This window comes from Megalobrama amblycephala, linkage group LG11 (assembly GCF_018812025.1).
Source record: "Megalobrama amblycephala isolate DHTTF-2021 linkage group LG11, ASM1881202v1, whole genome shotgun sequence".
NCBI classification, from domain to species: Eukaryota; Metazoa; Chordata; class Actinopteri; order Cypriniformes; family Xenocyprididae; genus Megalobrama; species Megalobrama amblycephala.
Window position 1 is genome coordinate 35,199,701 of NC_063054.1, and position 20,692 is coordinate 35,220,392.

Genomic DNA, 20,692 nt, shown 5'->3' on the forward strand with positions numbered 1-20,692 from the left:
GACTCATTTGCTCTAATCATCAAGTATATAATAAAATAAAAACACTAAATATTATTATTATTGTTGTAATTATAGCAGTAGTTTTATTTATATAAATTCAAAAGAGCTGTAAAATTATTGAGCACTCGTATATTTGTTTATAGTAATAAAATTATTTTCCTAAAAAATATTATTCTGTCGAGCTGAATGGGCTGCGCGTGCGCAGTATGAATAGAGAAGCCGTACGCGAGGCCTAGCAACAGCAAAACTCTTACTCTTTCCTCTTTTCTTGGAGTTTTATTAATAAAAATAATATCTTAATCCGAGGGAAAGCAACACACCAAATAAATATGGAGATTGGAACGGAGATTAGCAAGAAAATAAGGGTAAACCTTTTAAAATGCTTTGCATTCGGCTCTGTTTAGCGTGCTAGCTTGAGTACACAGTTGTTTCAATGTATGTTTGCGTGTATGTTATTACTCGCGTTTCTTTATTATTGAACGTGTTTGGAATGTTTTCTGTATTTTAAAATAGTGTAAAGAGTTTGTTTAGGTTATTATTGTGTGTTTTGATATCATATCTTTACTAAGTACCATAGTGTTATTTGAAGGACGTTGTGGGAGTATTGTGTAAATACTATGTTATATGAGCTTTCAGTACCATGATATATTTTAAAGAGCACATGTTATAGTCTCTTGTACATTGATACCACCACAGCGCTCTGTCAATGTTATTTGTGTGTGTGTGTGTGTGTGTTTAATACTAATGTATCAGTGCAGACAGAGTTCTTCATTTATTCATTTTCTCCTGTAATTATGTTTTCAGGCGGCGATCAAAGGAAAGTTGCAGGAGCTTGGCGCTTATGTGGGTAAGATCTCACATCAATCAGATAGACATGGTCTAGTTTTGCTCAACTGTATTGTGTTTCCATGAGTTATTTGTAGTGTGCTTGCTGCAGCAAACTGTTAACAGGAAAATCTTGTCATTTGCAATACAGGAAGTTCAGTAAGATTTCTAAGTAGCATTTAATCATAACATTTTTACTCTTGCACCTACACTGGCATGACAGAAACTGAAATGTAAAAGTACAATAGTGTAAATGAACAAGCAAAATGAGTAGCATTAATGGGTTAGTTCACCCAAAAATTAAAATAATGTCATTTATTACTCACCCTCATGTTGTTCTACACCCGTAAGACCTTCGTTAATCTTCTGAACGCAAATTAAGATATTTTTGATGAAATCCAATGACTCAGTGAGGCCTCTGTTGTGAGCAAAACCATTCAAGCTGTCAAGGTCCATAAAGGTACTAAAAACACATTTAAAACAGTTAATTTGAGTTCAGTGGTTCTACCTTGATATTATAAAGCGACAAGAATATGTTTTGTGTGCCAAAAAACAATATAAAGACTTTTCAACAATATCTATATGGGCCGATTTCAAAACACTGCTTCGGAGCTTTACGAATCGAATCAGTGGATTGGAGCGCCAGAGTCACGTGATTTCAGCAGTGTAGCTGTTTGATAGGAGATCCGAATCACTGATTCAAAACAAGATTCATAAAGCTCAGAAGCAGTGTTTTGAAATCAGCCCATCACTAGATATTGTTGAAAAGTCATTATTTTGTTTTTTTGGCACACAAAAAGTATTCTTGTGAGTATTCATGCGAGTTCAGAACCACTGAACTCACATGAACTGATTTAAATGTGTTTTTAGTTCATTAATGGATCTTGAGAGAGGAAATGTCATTGCTGTGAATGCAGGCCTCACTGAGCCATCGGATTTCATCAAAAATATCTTAATTTGTGTTCCGAAGACGAACGAAGGTCTTACGGGTTTGAAACGACATGGGGGTGAGAAATTAATGACATTTTCATTTTTTGGGTGAACTAACCCTTTAAGTAAAATAACAGTGCAAAGTAAACTAAGAAAGCAGCAAATACATTTAAACGATAGGAATAAATTAAACAAATGAGTTGTAATCATCATTATTCAAGGTTAAATTTGCAGTAAATTCTTCCATCCTCATGCATGTCTAAATTATGTTGTATTAAAAACATGATCTGTATTAAACTGTTTCTGCATAAATATGATGGTTCACTGGATTAAACATTTTACCATGTGTCTCTGTCAGACGAGGAGCTTCCGGATTACATCATGGTCATGGTGGCCAATAAGAAGAACCCGCAGCAGATGGCGGATGACCTGTCCTTGTTTCTAGGCAACAATACCATCAAGTTCACCGTATGGTAGGTGAAAGTCTGATGTTTGGTGTCGCTTATGCTTTACTGCATGATCAAAAGTACAGTAAAACGGTGATTCTGTGAAATATTATTAAAGTTTAGAATAAATGAAAATGTATTCCTGTAGTTTTCAGCATCATTACTCCAGTCTTCATTGTCACATGATCCTTCAGATTTCGTTCTAATATGCTGATTTGCTGCTCAAGAAACGTTTCTGATTATTATCAGTGTTGAAAACATTAAAGAGAAGAGTTAAAAACAATGAAGTAAATGCTCTTTGTGTGTGTTGTAGGTTACATGGTGTTCTGGAGAAGCTGAGATCAGTTGCAGTTGGTATGTTTCATGTTGGAGACGTTGTTTACACTCAAATCATGTGACTTGTTGCATCTCAAAGTGCATATTTTTACCTTAACTTTTTTTCTTTTGCAGAGCCCACATCTGTCCGTCCTCCTGTTGTGCACTCAGAAACAAGCATCCCAGCAGAAAGCAAAAGGAGGGGGGCGGAGCCTCGAGCGCTCGCCGTTTCCAGCTCGCGTTCTGATAAGGTGGAGGGGCGTGTCTCGAGCTCCGCCCATGAGAACCGTGCCAGGTATTTCATTCACACGACTTAGGGCTGTACGATATGTCAAAATAAAATCGATCACAAACTCTCACATTTTTGCATTATCTAGTAGGAGAGGCTCTTCTGAAAGACCCTCCCGACTCACATCCGCTGTCAAACCGCTGATGGAGGCATCGGCTGAAGCTGTGATTGACATCAAGCCTGACCTGGACGATGACCTCATTGGTTATGACCCCCTGGAGCAGAGCTTGACCTCGGTTCACACGCAGCCCTTATACAGCCGTTCGACAGCAGAGAGGCCTCGGCCAGCGGTGGAGACTTCAAGACGGACGGCGGATGCTTACAGGTCCACAGACGTCACGAGAGGTCAGGAAAGGTCAGGATCCAGCCATGAGCGGGGCTACAGGAGCTCAGCAGAGAGCAGCAGGGTGAGTGAATTTCGATTTATTGAAAGCATCGGTTCAGTCATGCTCTGTCATCACCTCAATGAATGTCATCCTTCTGGCAGGATTTGTACCGGAAACGAAAGGCGCCCATGGCCAGTTCAGTGGTTCGGGTTCACCGAGGTCATGAACGCGGGCAGGAGGCTGACGAACTGGATGAGGAGGAGGATGAAGACGAGGAGGACTATGGTATGGCTAGCAAAGTGTCTCTGCCATCGAAACCTGAGCGCAAGTACGTCCCTCTCTGAGATAATAGCAAACACATTTTTGAAATGCTAATGATGTTTTCGGATATTATTGGCAAGATGGATTGTTTACTTATTTTGTGTTTTGTGTGTTTTCGCAGGCCTTCTCTCCCACCAGCCAAACAAGCCAACAAAAATCTGATCCTCAAAGCAATCTCAGAAGCTCAGGAATCCATCAACAAGACTACTACATACACAGGTTCAACATTTAATATTACAATAACAATTGTTTTAACTCAACACAGTGCATTTGAAATGTGGCCTATTGAGTTGATCTGTTTGTATCAGTTATTATTTATTTAACTGTTAAATAATTTCTTATTTCGTGGGCTTCACTTTTTGACTTTCTTTGTGTCTTGGGTTTTTTCCATTATGCACATCATGTACCTACCTAGACAAAACAAGAAGTAGTCGTCCTTGGACACACTGACACTCTCACACGCAACCAGAACTTGAAGCAACACACACAGATTTAGGCACATACATTTCTTACTTGTTATGATATTTCTTGAAATGCCATACATGGTAAGGTTTGATTCTTAAGTCGTATGATGGGAAGCTCAAGCCATCCTGGAGATTGTTGTTTGACCTATGTCTATAAATATGACCCTTCTTCCTGAATATTCTTTTTTGAATTGGCTTTTTTATATATTATTATTAACTTTGTGCTTTTTGTAATTTTTGTTATTTTTTTTAATTTCAGGTTTAGTTTTTATATATTTCCCGTTTGTATAATTATAATTTAAGTTATTTGTTATTGTCTTTTCTAATTTTTGTTTAATTTTAAGGGGTTATGCCGAAAGTCACTCCAACAGGAGTTATTCTCTATATCAGTGTCACTGTTTCTGAACTCCCTGAAACGCCTCCATTGTAGCCTTGAGTTTTCTTCCAGGAACGAACATGTCACAATATTCCTCATTTAAAGTCGCCATGAAGTTTTTTGGCTTTTAGTATGAATATATTATCCTTACTGTTATCCATAAGCTAGTGTGCTCCAAAACAATGATAAAATTCCTATTTAGAAGATATAAGCATTCAAAACAAACATGGATCAATGATTTTGATGACGTCATGCTTCACTTCAGATTCTCATCAGATCTTCTGTCCAATCAGATGCTCTCTAGAATCTAAAGCGTCCTGCCCCATACATTATAAATAGATGCTGAAATCAGTCACTTGTTCACACATTTACTATTGTCTACATGGTGAAAGGCACATAGTGCACTATATAGGGGATAGGGAACGATACAGACTGTGTAAATACGCTTTCCATTGAGGCGTATGAAGCCTTGTTTAACGTTAGTGTCATGCAAAACGCAGCGTACACAGTCCACTCCGGTTCAGAGACACGATAGCACAGAGCGGATCATGTGTGAGTCGCCGCAGACCAGAAAACATATCAGATCCATTTGAATTCTGCTCAGAATGCTATATTTTAAAGAGATATGAAGGAGATAATGAGGAGAAATGCTCTGCGATTAGAAGGAAACTGAGGCTTTAACCGAGCTCAACGGCTCTGGCCGAGCTGTGATATAAAGGAAACGCTATTGGCTATTTTTAAAAAGGGGAGGAGCTGTCCAATATGTCCCGCCCTGTCTTTCAGTTTCAGTGAAAATTACGTCAACACATTGAATAATGCTGCGCGTTCCAAGACACTTCAGTGGGCCTTGAAATAATTCCTGCCCAAGGCATACGCAAAAAAGGGATGGGACCTGGTTGAGTTGAGTTGAAACTCACGGTTATGGAAGCGGTTGACTTATCAAAACACACTGGTGTAGGTGACCAATCTGAGCACATTGCACTTTTTGGAAGGAGGGGATTCATAGATACAGGGACTAAACAGACTTGGAAGAGAGGTGCTTTAAAGGGTTAGTTCACCCAAAAATGAAAATTCTGTCATTTATTACTTACCCTCATGTTGTTTCACACCCGTAAGACCTTCGTTAATTTTTGGAACACAAATTAAGATATTTTAGTTGAAATCCGATGGCTCCATGAGGCCTCCATAGGGAGCAATGACACTTCCTCTCTCAAGATCCATAAAGGTACTAAAAACATATTTAAATCGGTTCATGTGAGTACAGTGGTTCAATATTAATATTATAAAGCGACGAGAATACTTTTGGTGCGGCAAAAAAACAAAATAACGACTTATTTAGTGATGACCGATTTCAAAACACTGATTCATTTATGCTCCGAATCTTCCTGAAGCAGTGTATCGAATCATGAATCGTATTGCGGGTCAAACCGCCAAACGGCTGAAATCACGTGACTTTGGCGCTCCGAACTGCAGATTCGACACGCATTGTTTTGAAATCGGCCATCACTAAATAAGTTGTTATTTTGTTTTTTTGGCGCACCAAAAGTATTCTCGTGGCTTTATAATATTAATATTGAGCCACTGTACTCACATGAACCGATTTAAATATGTTTTTAGTACCTTTATGGATCTTGACAGAGGAAGTGACATTGTTCCCTATGGAGGCCTCACGGAGCCATCGGATTTCAACTAAAATATCTTACTTTGTATTCTGAAGATTAATGAAGGTCTTACGGGTGTGGAACGGCATGAGGGTAAGTAATAAATGACAGAATTTTCATTTTTGGGTGAACTAACCCTTTAACAATGCAAAATATGTGAAAAACAATGTGTTTTTAAACACTCAAGCATTAAAAACCTATACTAGTAGAGTCCAAAAACAAAACCAAGAAAGAAGTTGAAAAAGGGCATAATAGGTCCGCTTCAAGTTTTCATCTAATATTTATATTTATTTTATCTCAGTTTTATTTCAATGAACAGAAATGTTTTTAAAAGTTTTAGTTAATGATAATAACTTTGGTCTATATTCTCATGTCCAGTTCCCCAGCGGCAGACGGTCCCTGTAGCGCCACGGACACGTTCGGCCAGTGACGAGATGAGTAACGCTGCAATTCGATTGGTCCAGGAGCACCTGCATGCTCTCACGCCCCAGGAGACACTGCACAATAGTGAGCATCTGTTGCTTAAAGAAGTATTGTGTCATCAGAAGGAACTAGAAATCAGACTACACATTTCTTTCTCTTCTGTGTTTTGCAGCCCAGTCCAGAGCTTTAGCATCTCGTCTGCAGTTGGAGCTTCCAGAGGAGGACAGCCGAGAGCAGCTCAGTGAATACGGTGAGAGATATGACCTCTTAATAGCTAAGTACATCTTAATTGTTCTATGAATGTCATTCAGTCACATTCTGTGATGCTCAGTCGTCTGATGTAGCCAGACCTTTGACTAAATGCTCCGCAATATGCAACCGCCCACGTAGACAGGAAGAGACCATCTGAGCAATGTGTAAAGCAACTAACCAGTTTGTTTTTTGGTGGCATTTAGTTATTTGAATATACACTAGCATTCAAAAGTTCATGGTCAGTAAGGTTTTTATTTCTGTATTCAGTAAGGATGTGTTAAATTGTTCAAAGATGACAGTAAAGATTTCTAAATTTCCAAAAAATCTTTCAAATAAATGCTGTTCTTTTCTATTCATCAAAGAATCCTGAAAAAAAAATGTCAAGGTTTCCACAAAAATATGAAGCAGCACAACTGTTTTCAACATTGATAATAATCAGAAATGTTTCTTGAGCAGCAAATCAGCATATTACAATGACTTTCCAAAACCAACCCCCAAACTTTGAACAGCAGTGTATTAACTCAGACTTGTGGTTGTTTTGATTCAGAGCTGCAGGTTTTAGAGGCGGCGAGACTCAAGGCTCTGGACACACGTTCGTTCATCATGAGGAAACCAGAGCTGGAACAGACTCCACCAGTCAGGAGCAGGGTTACTACTGTCAATCAGACTGAAGACCCGCCCACCACATCCAGAATGGTGCAGGCCAGGTACATTCAGATCCGTATTTTTATCCATATTAATTGTGTATTGTACAGTAAAGTTTGAGGTTGGTAATATTTTATTTTTTTTAAGTAGAAAGACATCTCCTTTATTTGATCAAACATACAGTAAAAAAAAGTGATATTGCAAAATATTATTACAATTTACAACAACTGTTTTCTACGGAAGAGGATTAGGGTCAAGCAATAATAAAAAAAAAAAACCATCTCGAGATTAAAGTTGTTAAATTTCGAGAAAAAAGTCAAGATAAAATGTTGAATAAAGTCATTCAATTCTGAAAAAAAAGTCGTTAAATTACGAGAACAAAATCGTTAAATTACGAATTTGTTCTCATAATTTAATGACTTTTTTCTCGTAATTTAATGACTTTATTCTCATAATTTTAATGAGTTTATTCTCAACATTTTATCTCGACTTTTTTCTCGAAATTTAACGACATTTTTCTCATAATTTAATGAATTTGTTCTCGTAATTTAACGACTTTTTCTCGCAATTTAATGAGTTTATTCTCGAGATGGTTTTATTTTTTTATTATTGCTTGGCCCTAATCCTCTTCTGTAGTTTTCTGTTTGAATTTGTTTTAAAATGTAATTTATTCCTGTGATCAAAGCTGAATTTTCAGCATCATTACTAGTCTTCGGTGTCACATGATCCTTCGGAAATCCTTCTAATATGTTGATTTGCTGCTTGAGAAACATTTCTTATTATTATCAATGTTGAAAACAGTTGTGCTGCTTCAGATTTTTGTGAAAGAAACATGATACATTTTTTCAGGATTTTTAATGAATAGTCAGTTGAAAAGTTTTTTTGTTTGTTTTTTTTTGTTTTCAAATTAGTATTTATTTGAAATAGAAATATTTTGTGACATAAATATCTTTACTGTCACTTTTGATCAGTTTAATGCATCCTTACTGAATAAAGTATTAAAAAACTGATGGTAGTGTATTCGCTCATATCTGGTTCTCTTCCCACGCAGAGAGAGAGCGGAGGGCGCGGGCGGCGCGAGTCCAAAGTTTATCGTGACATTGGATGGAGTTCCCAGTCCGTTAGCCAGCCGCACAGATCAGGAGATGGAGCCTGAGGACGAGTTCAACACGACCTCTGACCTTCCGGAAAATGACAAACCCAAACCTGCCGTCCACCTCAGACTCGGCACTGAATTTATAAACGCTGGCGGTAAGATAGCTATCTAGGCATCTTGTACTGCAATAACAGTGTATATTACAATACAGCTGTTTTTCTCTGGAAATGTATCCCCTAAAATGATTTATATAACACACAACTGTGTAGGGATGTGTGTTTTTGATGATCACTAACAAGTTAGGGTTATTGATCAATTGCTTATTATTTTTTTTTGTAGTAATGACCATTATGCCAGCTTAATTTTAATACAAAACCTGGACAATTTTTGTAATGTAGTCATGTGACTCATCATTTATTCTAGCTGTAGTCAACATTCCTCTCCAGTTTGTGCCCTGCTCACCCTCATTCTGTCTTTCTCCTGCAGATAGAGAGATGGATGAGCTGGAGGACATGGACACAGAGCCGGTTCAGGCTAAACGGCAGAAACTTCCAGAACGCTGCAAGTTCTGGCCTGCGTGCAAGAGCGGAGAGGAGTGTTTGTACCATCACCCCAACACACAGTGCAAGTGAGAACATATTAAAGAGGCCATATTATGCCCTTTTATAAAATCTTGTTTTTGGGGTCTACTAGAATAGGTTTTATGTTTTGAATGTTTAAAAAACACATTATTTTTCACATATTTGACATTGTTGCAGCTCCGCTCTTCCCAGTCTAGTTTAGTTCCTGTCTCTATGAAGCCCCTCCTTCTGAAAAGCGCAATGTGCTCAGATTGGTCAGCTAGAGCAGTGTTGTGATTGGTCAACCATAGTGTTTGGGGAAAAGTCACGCCCCTTACCATAACCGTGAGTTTTAATACACTACTAACTCAACCAGGCCTTGCCTCCTTATTTTGCGTATGCCTTGGCCAGAAATTATTTAAACAAGGACTATTGTGTTGAAGACAGCTTTAGTTGTGTTCGCTTGAACGGTAACCACTGGACTGCCAGCACATAAAACCTTCTACGGGATGTTCTGCATATCAGATTCACTGATTTTGAACAATATATTTCAAGATAAATTCAGCATTTTATATCATGAGCACTGAGACTGTGTCTTGTGAACGTCCTCCAAGAAACGTGTGTGTTGCACATGACTAAACTATCCTAATTATACAGCCCTCCTTGAGAACAACTAGATGCAGTGACTGTAATATTTTTGTATGTTATGTAGCAATGCGTAATATATGTAAACATGCTGTTTTTGGTTCTGTTGCAGAATGTTTCCCAACTGTAAATTTGCAGACAAATGTCTGTTTATTCATCCAAACTGTAAGTTCGATGCAAAGTGCACCAAAGCAGATTGTCCATTCACACACGTCAGCAGAAGAGTCAACGGCAACCCTACAAGAGCAGGTGTGTAGGACAAAGATAAACTGTGTCAAAAATGGCACTTTGATACAGCTGCTGACTTGTGACCTCTGACCCTGTAGCTCCAGCTCCAGCCAGCAGCGTGTGCCGTTTCTTCCCAGAGTGTAAAAAGCTGGAATGTCCATTCTACCACCCCAAAGTGAGTTCTACATCAGCTGGTTTCACTTTGAGGGGTATATTTTTATTATGTGGTGTTCAATAGTTTCAGTAGTCTCTGAAATGTCAGTGAAACACAAAAGGCTTGTTCGACTTGATGCAGCGCCGCAAAGACCGATCGGCGGCTGACTTAAAGCAGTGCATGCCGGTAAGAAATGTTGTCCGACTTGAGACAGCGCTGACGTCATGTGACTGTGACGTATGGCTTTAAAGTACCGCGAGAGCGATTCGAGATCAGCCACCCGAGTCAGCCCGCGCAGCTTCTGAAGAGGAGCTGCACGAGCTGTGATGACGACACAGCTGTTTCATGATTGGCCGGATTCACCGCATGACAACGATCACGTGTGTTTCGTGTTTATTTTCACGCCTTCAGTTCCACGAATGCTTACAAATCTGTATTTTTATAACAGTTAAAGCTCTTTTCATGAAGTCACGATGTTATTGTTGTCATGTTTATCAAAATAAAACTGATAAGAAACGTAGACCCCACTACATTGGTATTTAAATAATATATGCTTATATTGAACTTTATTCTTGTAAAAACAGATACTTTAAGTGTAAGCCTCTTCAGTCCCACTCATGCTCATACACGCACTTTCAAAACAGTAGCCTACAATTCATATTTCATGTCGTTTTCATTTATTTATTTTTTTTACATTATTGTTATTTGATTCATTTGTTTATAAAGGTTTTGTGTATAGGTTTATTTTGGACTTTCATACAAACTTTTACAGTATTAAGCATAAGTTTACAGCAAACGCCACATGATCAGCCATGACTGACGTAAATGCAGCAAACTACGGAACCACAGCGTGTCCGACTTCACGTCTCCGTTTTCAGATCGGTTACATCCAGCCGCAGCCGATGTCAAACACACCTAAAATCATATAAAGCTGAAATCTGATGTAGACATTTATACATATTAGAATGATTTCTGAAGGATCATGTGACTCTGAAGACTGGAGTAATGATGCTGAAAATTCAGCTTTGATCACAGGAATTAATTACATTTTAATATACATCGTATAAAATAAATAATAAATAAAATAAATTTTAATATTTCACAATATATTTATATTTTTGATCAAATAAATGCAATTTTGGTGAGCATTAGAAACTTCTTGGTAACACTTTAGAATAAGGTCTCATTTTTTTAAATTAAAGCATTAACTAACAATGGATATATTTTATTGTGTATATATTATTTATATTTTTACAAATTAAACATTTTTGTAAAGTGTTACCAGCTTTTTTCCCCAAAAAAACATTATTTCAAACTTTAAACTGATACGCAAGTCAACATAAAATCAAAATTGACAGTGATTACTTACTCTTTGTGCGTGTTAATCCATATTGGGATTTAAGAATTTTATGTTTTAATGCATTTTGACTCCGATGCTAAAAGTATTTGTTTATATGCTCATGTCTCTTAATATTGTTTTGCAGCCGTGTAGATTTGCGGCGCAGTGTAAGCGAGCAGATTGTACTTTCTACCATCCAGCAGTGGCAGTGCCGCCCAGAAGTGCTCTGAAATGGACCAAAACACAAAGCAGGTACAGCAAACTCTGTTTGAGATTTACCTGTGAATCGGACTTCTGTAATGACTAATTTTCTGTTTCTTTCCCCACAGTTGAGAAACAATCAAGTGAGTGATGATGACTGGGCTGCAGTGTTTCTACAGTTCATGCAGAGCTTCCTCTGTCTCCTCTGATATCAATCTGAATATTTGTTTTGTGCTTTTGTTTTTTTGATTTTTAAAACAAATGAATTTTATAAAATGCTACTTTCTGTAAACTGTTTGTAGAATATCTTTTGTGTATTAAATGTCAACAATACACACACATGAATGTCGTCTTTACTTTGTAAACATGTAACTGTGTGCATCACACTCTCAAGATTTGAATGCCAAAGTGTGACGCAAACATTGCGAGTCAGAGATTCTTTATTTTCCAGACTAAAGTTCATGATCTTCAGGGTGGTAAAGCTCACTCATCAAACGGTAAATGTACGATGGAGCGTTTCCACCGATGTTTGAGATGAACAGTGTGATGAGTTCAGGAGGGACGTAGTCAAATACCGGACAGTGAGCGTTGACCTTTGATAAGATCTCACCTGGAAACAGAAATTTCATGTCAGATATGTTATTCATTATCTTAACAGAACAGCATTATAAAAGACGCCATGTGATGCTATTTTAAAAGGTCATTATTTTTTTTATTGGGTGTACTAGAGTAGGTTATCATGCTTTAATGTAGTGACGGAAGAAACAAACTCAAACTTTGAATCAAATGAACAAATTGCTTTGCAAAATGATTCACTGTTTCAAAATGGCACATATTCTGGAGTTTTGTCTGCAATGCGTCTCAAACCACCTCCTTGAAGTAGTTTGAGTAATCAGATTTAAATTAGTCTCAAATGCATTTCGGAGGGCATTTACACCTGGTCTTTTCACGATCGCATAGCTATCAAATCAGAGAAAATGCATGAAGTGACCAGGTGTAAACAGGCCCACTAAGGAAAGGCACAACATTAAATGGCCTCTAGATAATAAACAGAAAAAAATACCAGGTGTGCAACTTATTTTGGGCTTTTGATAACTTTAAAATTGTAAGTCGTTTCATGAAAAGGAGTAAAATGTTGCTGTGTGACATTACCTTCAGTGAAGGGAAGAACTTCATGTGGTGAAACAAATTTGTGAAACGTGTCCTCCTCGTTAGGAAACTACAACAACAAAGACAAGTTAATCCTCAACAGTATTTGCAGGATCTTATCTACTGACTGTGCTGTGTGATTGTATGGTGTGACAGATACCTGCGGCGAGAGCTTGAACATGGGAGCGCACACAATGAGAGGAGTCGAGTGATGCTTTGCAGCCAGAGCCAGTGTATGTGTGCCATTAAGCGCCCGCAGACCCCCGTTAGCCAGAACCGTCTGTGTGCCGATGATGACCTGAACAACATACACATGGAAACAAGTGATTTAATTATTTAAAAGAAACTAAAGCCTGTGTATGACTAACATTAAACAAAATAATCATGTTTTAGGTATGTGATAACATTTATAGTTGTGTGAATTATTATATCTTGAATATTCTATTGGTCCATCATGCATCAATCCTTTATTTCACCTTATTGACTCTTGACATTACAGCGAAAATGGCAGCGTCTGGGATGACCGTTGTCTCAATGTCCTCTTTGGAAAGACTTGTGGCCATTTCATGCCCCTGATGGACAAAAATGAGTTTGAGTTTAGTCAAGATATTTTCAAGGACCTCAAAATTTACACCACCACCAAATACACTTGCTTAAAACACTAAAACAAATGTGAAGTTAACCTCATAACCTGTTAAAATGCTCACATAACACCTTTTTTTATAAATAATACTAATAGAATAAATATTATTAGATATTACTATTTAATATATTTTTAAATGTTATTAAATAGTAAAATTGAATATTATGCATTTATTAATAATGATAAATTAATAGTACATTAAAATGTTTAATATTTATTTTATATATATATATATATATATATATATATATATATATATATATATATATATATATATATATATATATATATATATATATATAGTTTATTATGTATTTATTAATGATAAGAACTTAATAATAAATTAAAATGTTTAATTTTTATTTATTACTACATTATAATTATTTTTTTCGGTAATTAATCATTTATATTATTTTATAATATTATAAATTATTAAAAATATATTATTTAATAATTATAATATTATAAAATATTTATAATATTAAACTATTATTAAACATTTAAATATACTGTTATTATAATTAATGCATTATGTATTTATCAATGACGAACTTCATAATAATAATTTAAAATGTTAATAATTATTTATTACATTATATTTATTAATTTATTCAATGATTTATAATTTATATTATTTTATATTAAATATATTTAAAAATAATGTTTATATATTTAAAAATAATGTTTATATATATATATATATATATATATATATATATATATATATATATATTAATAATACTAATAATATTAACATTTAACATTTAACATTAACATTTAATAATCGATATATAACGATTATTAAATGTTAATGTTAAATGTTAATATTATTAGTATTATTAATTTATTATTTTTTATTAATGACAAGAACTTAATATTAAAATGTTTAATAATTATTATTACAGTATAATTATTGAAAAAATTAACAATTATAATGTATATTATTTTATAAAGTATTAAATAATTTTATATTATTTAATATTATATAAATATTATTATAATATTCTAATAATAAAAAATAATATTAAATAATAATTAAATATTATTCTAATGTATAATGAGAGTGTTGTTTATTTTTGGCTGTATGTTCTGCTATTATTAAATCTGCCAGAATTGTGATATGTTTTCCAGAGCTGCTTTAGTAAAACACAACGCTCACCTGACAGAAGGGCGCACACTCTGCAACGATAACATGGAATTTGCGTTTCCGCGCTGCGTCTTTCAGGAACGCTTCCACCGTTCTGGAGCGGCCGATGGTCATGATGACCTCGTTGGAGTGGATGTGCTCCAGCGCCTGCATGGAGATGTTATCTGTGGTGCCCTCTAAAATCACAGGCAAACATTTAACCAATTATACAGTCAAACATATTCAGCATTACAAGAACATTCACTAATGGACAGAAGAGCAAGCTGGATCATCTTATGGATTCTCACCCAGTTCTGTCAGCAGCTCGTTGATGGCTTCAATGATGTTGGCTTTGAGATGAGCGAAGTGCTGTCTAAAGTTGTCCTCACTGGATCCTCCAGACGTCAGCAGCTTATGCAGAGATTCCTGCTGATCTGTCTCCTCACTGCTGCCTCTGGACCTGAGGAGAGACACATGATCTCCTGATGATTCAAACTGTTCACCTAAAAATGAAAAGTTTGTCATTGTTTCTAAACATGCATGCTGCTACTTGGAGTTATTTGAACCTTAAAGCTACTCTATGTAACTTTACGCCCTCTAGCGGAAGAATATTGTTTGGTAATCATGTGAGTTGTGCTTCGGCGCGGATTAATTTGATGGTTTGAGGCGCGCCGATGGTTACATATGATCGACTTATCAGGGCAAATGTCACTAACAACATCAAAACTCTCACGATAATGAAAGGCGGATATCTGAAAAATATGTCTTAGAGGGTTAGTAGTTTATAAATGCTGTTGTTTTGACTTGTTGAAATAAATTGTTTTAAAATAACATGACAAAAGTTTGGCAACGCTTACTTTAGACAACATTTGCTATACATGGAACTAGAAATTGACAAGGCTATTTATAGGCAAACAGACCAGCTCATTTAGAGATTAGTATTGTTACCAACATAAACATTGTAAATGTGATGCTATGCAAACTACCCTGATCTTATTTCTTTTATTTATGTGCATAAAAACGTGCAGATAAAAGTATGCCGTTTCCCGGGAAATCCGTCCCGATAACTAATATAGGGGTCTAATGTAGGCAAATAGGTAACACAACAGCCATGTATCTTTCCAAATATTATATAATTGTACTGTAACGTCAACAGTCTGTTATCTCCACTGATACTGTTACAGGATTTGATGAAACAGCTTAGATAGATCAAAATGAGACTAACTTCAAAAAGGAAATCAAGAAATATTCATGCATTCAAACTGAAGGGAAAAGATTAGATTTTAGATTTTGTCCCTCTAGTGGACAAAATTACAAAATTCGTATTATAACGCTCTTCTGTCATTCGTGTTGAGAAAATGCTGAAATTTTGATTGGCTGGCTATGAAGCTTCGTAGCGTTATGAATCTTTTGTGTCAAATGAGCGGTTCGGAGCACCAAAGTCACGTGATTTCAGCAATTTGGCTGTTTGACACGTGATCCGAATCATGATTCGACATAAAAGATTCATAATGCTCCGAAGCTTCCTGAAGCAGTGTTTTGAAATCGGCCATCATTATATAAGTCGTTATTTTGTTTTTTTGGCGCACCAAAATATTCTCGTCGCTTTATAATATTAATATTGAACCACTGTACTCACATGAACTGATTTAAATATGTTTTTAGTACCTTTATGGATCTTGAGAGAGGAAATGTCACTGCTGGCTTTGCAGATCTCACTGAGCCATTGGATTTCATCAAAAATATCTTAATTTGTTTTCCGAAGATTAACGAAGGTGTGGAACGGCATGAGGGTGAGTAATTAAAGACATTATTTTCATTTTTGGGTGAACTAACCCTTTAATATATTAGTGGAAGGGAAGAGGGAATGAAGTTATAAGGGCTATTTCAGATACACACCTCGCATATTCTTCTCGAATAATCTTCAGCACCCTGCGGACCATGTTACCGACGGTGGTCTCTGACGGCTGCGCTGCTGTCATCCGCCGGCCCTCCTTCCGTATGATTTCCATCAGCTCACCTGAAAAAGGACACCAGAGACTTCAAGATCCTGTAAACCAGGGGTTCGAGGAGGGCTAGGGTGTCCGTCGAAAAGTTTAATAATGTAAAGTAAATTTAAAAATGTAAAAAAATATACAATAGATATCAGATTAAAATAAATAAAAATTAGACTCAAATAAATAAACAAAAATTATATTTTAAATAAATAAACAATGAAAATTTTAAATAAGAAATAAAAAGCAGATTAAAATAATAAAAAAAAACACTTAAAATCATCACCTATCAATGGCATCATACCCGTGTTACCCTCGATTACCGGTTTTATTTTGTAGAAACCATGGAAACACCAAAGACGCTTTAAAATAGGGCTGTCAAACGATTAATCGCGATTAATCGTATACAAAATAAAAGTTTGAGTTTGCATAATATATGTGGGTGACTGGTGTACTGTGTGTAATTATTATGTATATATAAATACACACAAATTAATGTATATATTTAAGAGAAATATGTTATTTATGTACAAAATATTTGTATTTATATATAATATAAATTATATAAAAATATAAATAAATAAATATACTTGTAAATATTTCTCAAATATATACACGAATGTGTTTGTATTTATATATACATAATAATTACACACAGTACACCAGTCACCCACATATATTATGCAAACTCAAACTTTTATTTTGTATGTTTGACAGCCCTACTTTAAAATATTATGTTTTATTAGACAAGGGAACAACTGTTTGGATACATTTAAAGACAGAATACGAATCATTGTTATATAGCTCAACACAGTCGGTCTTATTGTTTGAATCTCGTTTTCTTGATTTACCGCTAGTACCGTGTTTTACCATGCCTAATATCGATCTGTCTTACTGCAGTGAGCAACAAGTGTCTCATAGCAGCCGCTGAGCGTACGCAGAGAGTAACGTTATAACATCATTTCCAGCACACTCAAATGTATCTAATATGATAAACAGCGCTGCGTTACCCCACATACTCTTGACCGGGAGAATCGGAAGCAGCGACTGTGGCATAATAAAAGTTAAAATGTTAGTAATCGCTCCAGTGGCCTCGTTCTGCTCGCACAGCAGAGATCATACTACAGTAAAGTTAAAGGGTTAGTTCACCCATAAATGAAAATTATGTCATTAATGACTCACACTCATGTCGTTCCAAACCTGTAAGACCTCCGTTATGTACGGTGCACTGTCCATGTCCAGAAAGGTAATAAAAACATCATCAAAGTAGTCCATGTGACATCAGTGGGTTAGTTAGAAGTTTTTGAAACATCTAAAATGCATTTTGGTCCAAAAATAACAAAAACTACGACTTTATTCAGCATTGTCTTCTCTTCCGGGTCTGTGTATATCCGCTTTCCCTTCTGCTCCGGACAGTGACGCGATTAGGACATCCGCGACATGCACTCCTACGCACCATTTTAAAAAATATAGCAATACCAAAATACAAACAATATAGAATAGCTTGAATACAGCGTGCGTCTCCCTCAGACTGTAAACCAAGCTCGGGCGCACTACGTAAAACGTCATCAGCGTCACTGTCCGGAGCAGAAGGGGGCGGTAATGCATCAATAAGCTGGATGCCAACCGCCATAAAACAGGAAAGAAGAAGAAGCAGCGTCACTGTGGAGTGAAAGCGGATATACACAGACCCGGAAGAGAAGACAATGCTGAATAAAGTCGTAGTTTTTGTTATTTTTGGACCAAAATGTATTTTCGATGCTTCAAAAACTTCTAACTAACCCACTGATGTCACATGGACTACTTTAATGATGTTTTTATTACCTTTCTGGACATGGACAGTATACCGTACATACATTTACAATGGAGGGACAGAAAGCTCTCGGACTAAATCTAAAATATCTTAATTTGTGTTTTGAAGATAAACGGAGGTCTTACGGGTTTGGAATGACATGAGGGTGAGTCATTAATGACATAATTTTCATTTTTGGGTGAACTAACCCTTTAACAATCTCATCCATGAACATGATTTCTGCCCGAGTCCCATCGGATTCTTTTCCACCGGCTGTGAGGTGAAGACGACATCTCCCATGATTCGGCGAAATTATCAAGTTACGCCTTTGTTTTGAATAGGCGACCTCTAGCGGCGAAAAATTACATATTATGCCTTTAAATAAATAAATAATAAAAATTTGATTAAAATTAACAATAAATACATATAACAGGAAGTAGAAAAACACTTAATGTAAAAACAATGTAACTAAATAGAAACTAAATATTTTTCATATAAATCTATTCATTATAATACATGATATTTTTCCCCTATATATGGGAGATTTATACATGAAAATACATAGCTGCCTTTTAAATTTTAGAATGGGGGTCCGTGACAATTCATGCACCGTGAATGATGTAACAGTAGCCGTGTGTCGTGCAAGATATGACCAGCACTGGAGCAGCGCTCGGGTTCTGATCCGGTCTCGGGTTCTCATGGTTCTCACTCACCTGCGTTGTTCCAGCGGGCCTGTGCGGTGATTTTGCGGAGTAAAGCGCTCGTTTCTCGAGCAGTTTCCGCGGAGCCCCGAAGGGATCCTGCCCCGCTGCCGCAGCGCTTCAGCTCGGACAGAAACGACTCAATGCGCTCGGACAGATCCGTCTCTTTATCAGCGCCAGGCATTTTTATTTGTGTCTTAATAAAGCGCTGATTCAGACCGAGTTTCTCCTGACAGCTTGAACACTCACGGAACCAGACAGAAACCTCCTCCGGGTCATGAGTCCGGCTCTTCTTCTGCTCTTTAACGGCAACCAGGAATGTGTTGCAACAGCCCCACCACCCGTCCATCCATATCAACACTCACTATCAGTATATATTTTATAAAGCTACTCATTATTTGCCAAAAATAAAAATCTTTATTTGTGTGACACTATGAATTGAAATCATCGAATATATCAGCATTCTTTAAATCCAGAATGTTTATACATCTAAAAAGTATTTTTATAATGGTACTGAATATGTTATTTACCATTCTAATATATGTAGTGTTATGTGGATATATAAAAGCATGCTGGTTTATGATTTATTATACATCAGTGTTCAAAAGTTTGGGGAAAGTAAGATTTTTATTTTTTTTTAAGTCCCCTATGCTCAACACAAAAATACAGTAATATTAATACAAGTACAATATTAAAATACAAACCCGATTCCAAAAAAGTTGGGACACTGTACAAATTGTGAATAAAAACAGAATGCAATGATGTGGAAGTTTCAAATTTCAATATTGTATTCAGAATACAACATAGATGACATATCAAATGTTTAAACTGAGAAAATGTATCATTTTAAGGGGAAAATAAGTTGATTTTAAATTTCATGGCATCAACACATCTCAAAAAAGTTGGGACAAGGCCATGTTTACCACTGTGTGGCATCCCCTCTTCTTTTTTATAACAGTCTGCAAACGTCTGGGGACTGAGGAGACAAGTTGCTCAAGTTTAGGAATAGGAATGTTGTCCCATTCTTGTCTAATACAGGCTTCTAGTTGCTCAACTGTCTTCTTTGTCACACCTTCCTCTTTATGATGCGCCAAATGTTTTCTATGGGTGAAAGATCTGGACTGCAGGCTGGCCATTACAGTACCCGGATCCTTCTTCTACGCAGCCATGATGTTGTAATTGATGCAGTATGTGGTCTGGCATTGTCATGTTGGAAAATGCAAGGTCTTCCCTGAAAGAGACGACGTCTGGATGGGAGCAAATGTTGTTCTAGAACTTGGATATACCTTTCAGCATTGATGGTGCCTTTCCAGATGTGTAAGCTGCCCATGCCACACGCATTCATGCAACCCCATACCATCAGAGATGCAGGCTTCTGAACTGAGCACTGATATGAATGCATCCAGTATGTTTTTTTCCGGCCTTGACCCTTATGCACAGAGATTGTTCCAGATTCTCTGAATCTTTGGATGATATTATGCACTGTAGATGATGATAACTTCAAACTCTTTGCAGTTTTTCTCTGAAAAACTCCTTTCTGATATTGCTCTACTATTTTTGGCCACAGCATTGGGGGAATTGGTGATCCTCTGCCCATCTTGACTTCTGAGAGACACTGCCACTCTGAGAGACTCTTTTTATACCCAATCATGTTGCCAATTGACAAAATAAGTTGCAAATTGGTCCTCCAGCTGTTCCTTATATGTACGTTTAACTTTTCCGGCCTCTTATTGCTACCTGTCCCAACTTTTTTGGAATGTGTAGCTCTAATGAAATCCAAAATGAGCCAAT

General features: G+C 36.4%; 2 protein-coding genes across 8 annotated transcripts; one reads left to right on the forward strand and one right to left on the reverse strand.

The window, feature by feature from the left end:
* The first annotated feature begins 187 nt into the window (after positions 1-187).
* On the forward strand, positions 188-11,835 carry zc3h14 (zinc finger CCCH-type containing 14). Of its 7 annotated transcripts, none has more exons than XM_048207702.1 (17): positions 189-365; positions 805-847; positions 2,114-2,228; positions 2,515-2,555; positions 2,652-2,811; positions 2,894-3,212; positions 3,293-3,459; positions 3,574-3,671; positions 6,332-6,460; positions 6,549-6,626; positions 7,176-7,335; positions 8,325-8,524; positions 8,856-8,997; positions 9,687-9,823; positions 9,907-9,977; positions 11,441-11,547; positions 11,625-11,835. In XM_048207702.1, the coding sequence occupies exons 1-17, from the start codon at positions 330-332 to the stop codon at positions 11,626-11,628; spliced, it is 2,007 nt and encodes a 668-aa protein (XP_048063659.1). In that variant the 5' UTR covers positions 189-329; the 3' UTR covers positions 11,629-11,835. The 7 variants fall into 7 exon arrangements, with proteins under 7 accessions (XP_048063656.1, XP_048063660.1, XP_048063659.1 ...); XM_048207701.1 differs by having other exon boundaries at positions 190-365; positions 9,901-9,977; XM_048207699.1 differs by having other exon boundaries at positions 188-365; positions 8,325-8,521; positions 9,901-9,977; positions 11,441-11,835.
* Positions 11,834-19,206, reverse strand: eif2b2 (eukaryotic translation initiation factor 2B, subunit 2 beta). The gene is made up of 8 exons (XM_048207704.1): positions 18,914-19,206; positions 16,314-16,434; positions 14,723-14,874; positions 14,448-14,611; positions 13,122-13,217; positions 12,806-12,943; positions 12,649-12,715; positions 11,834-12,106 (listed from the first exon to the last, which is right to left on the reverse strand). Exons 1-8 carry the CDS (start codon positions 19,083-19,085, stop codon positions 11,949-11,951), a joined length of 1,068 nt encoding a protein of 355 aa, XP_048063661.1. The 5' UTR covers positions 19,086-19,206; the 3' UTR covers positions 11,834-11,948.
* Between the last annotated feature and the right edge of the window lie 1,486 nt (positions 19,207-20,692).

Bases quoted from the DNA above. Each gene is read 5' to 3' on its own strand.
- zc3h14 (XM_048207697.1), top strand. From the start codon at position 330: ATGGAGATTGGAACGGAGATTAGCAAGAAAATAAGG. The intron at 6,461-6,548 runs GTGAGCATCTGT...TGTGTTTTGCAG, and splicing joins CCAGGAGACACTGCACAATA to CCCAGTCCAGAGCTTTAGCA. The intron at 9,824-9,900 runs GTGTGTAGGACA...CTGACCCTGTAG, and splicing joins CGGCAACCCTACAAGAGCAG to CTCCAGCTCCAGCCAGCAGC.
- eif2b2 (XM_048207704.1), bottom strand. From the start codon at position 19,085: ATGCCTGGCGCTGATAAAGAGACGGATCTGTCCGAGCGCATTGAGTCG. The intron at 14,875-16,313 runs GTGTGTATCTGA...GTCTCTCCTCAG, and splicing joins ATTCGAGAAGAATATGCGAG to GTCCAGAGGCAGCAGTGAGG. The intron at 12,107-12,648 runs GTAATGTCACAC...TTCTGTTTCCAG, and splicing joins AGTTCTTCCCTTCACTGAAG to GTGAGATCTTATCAAAGGTC.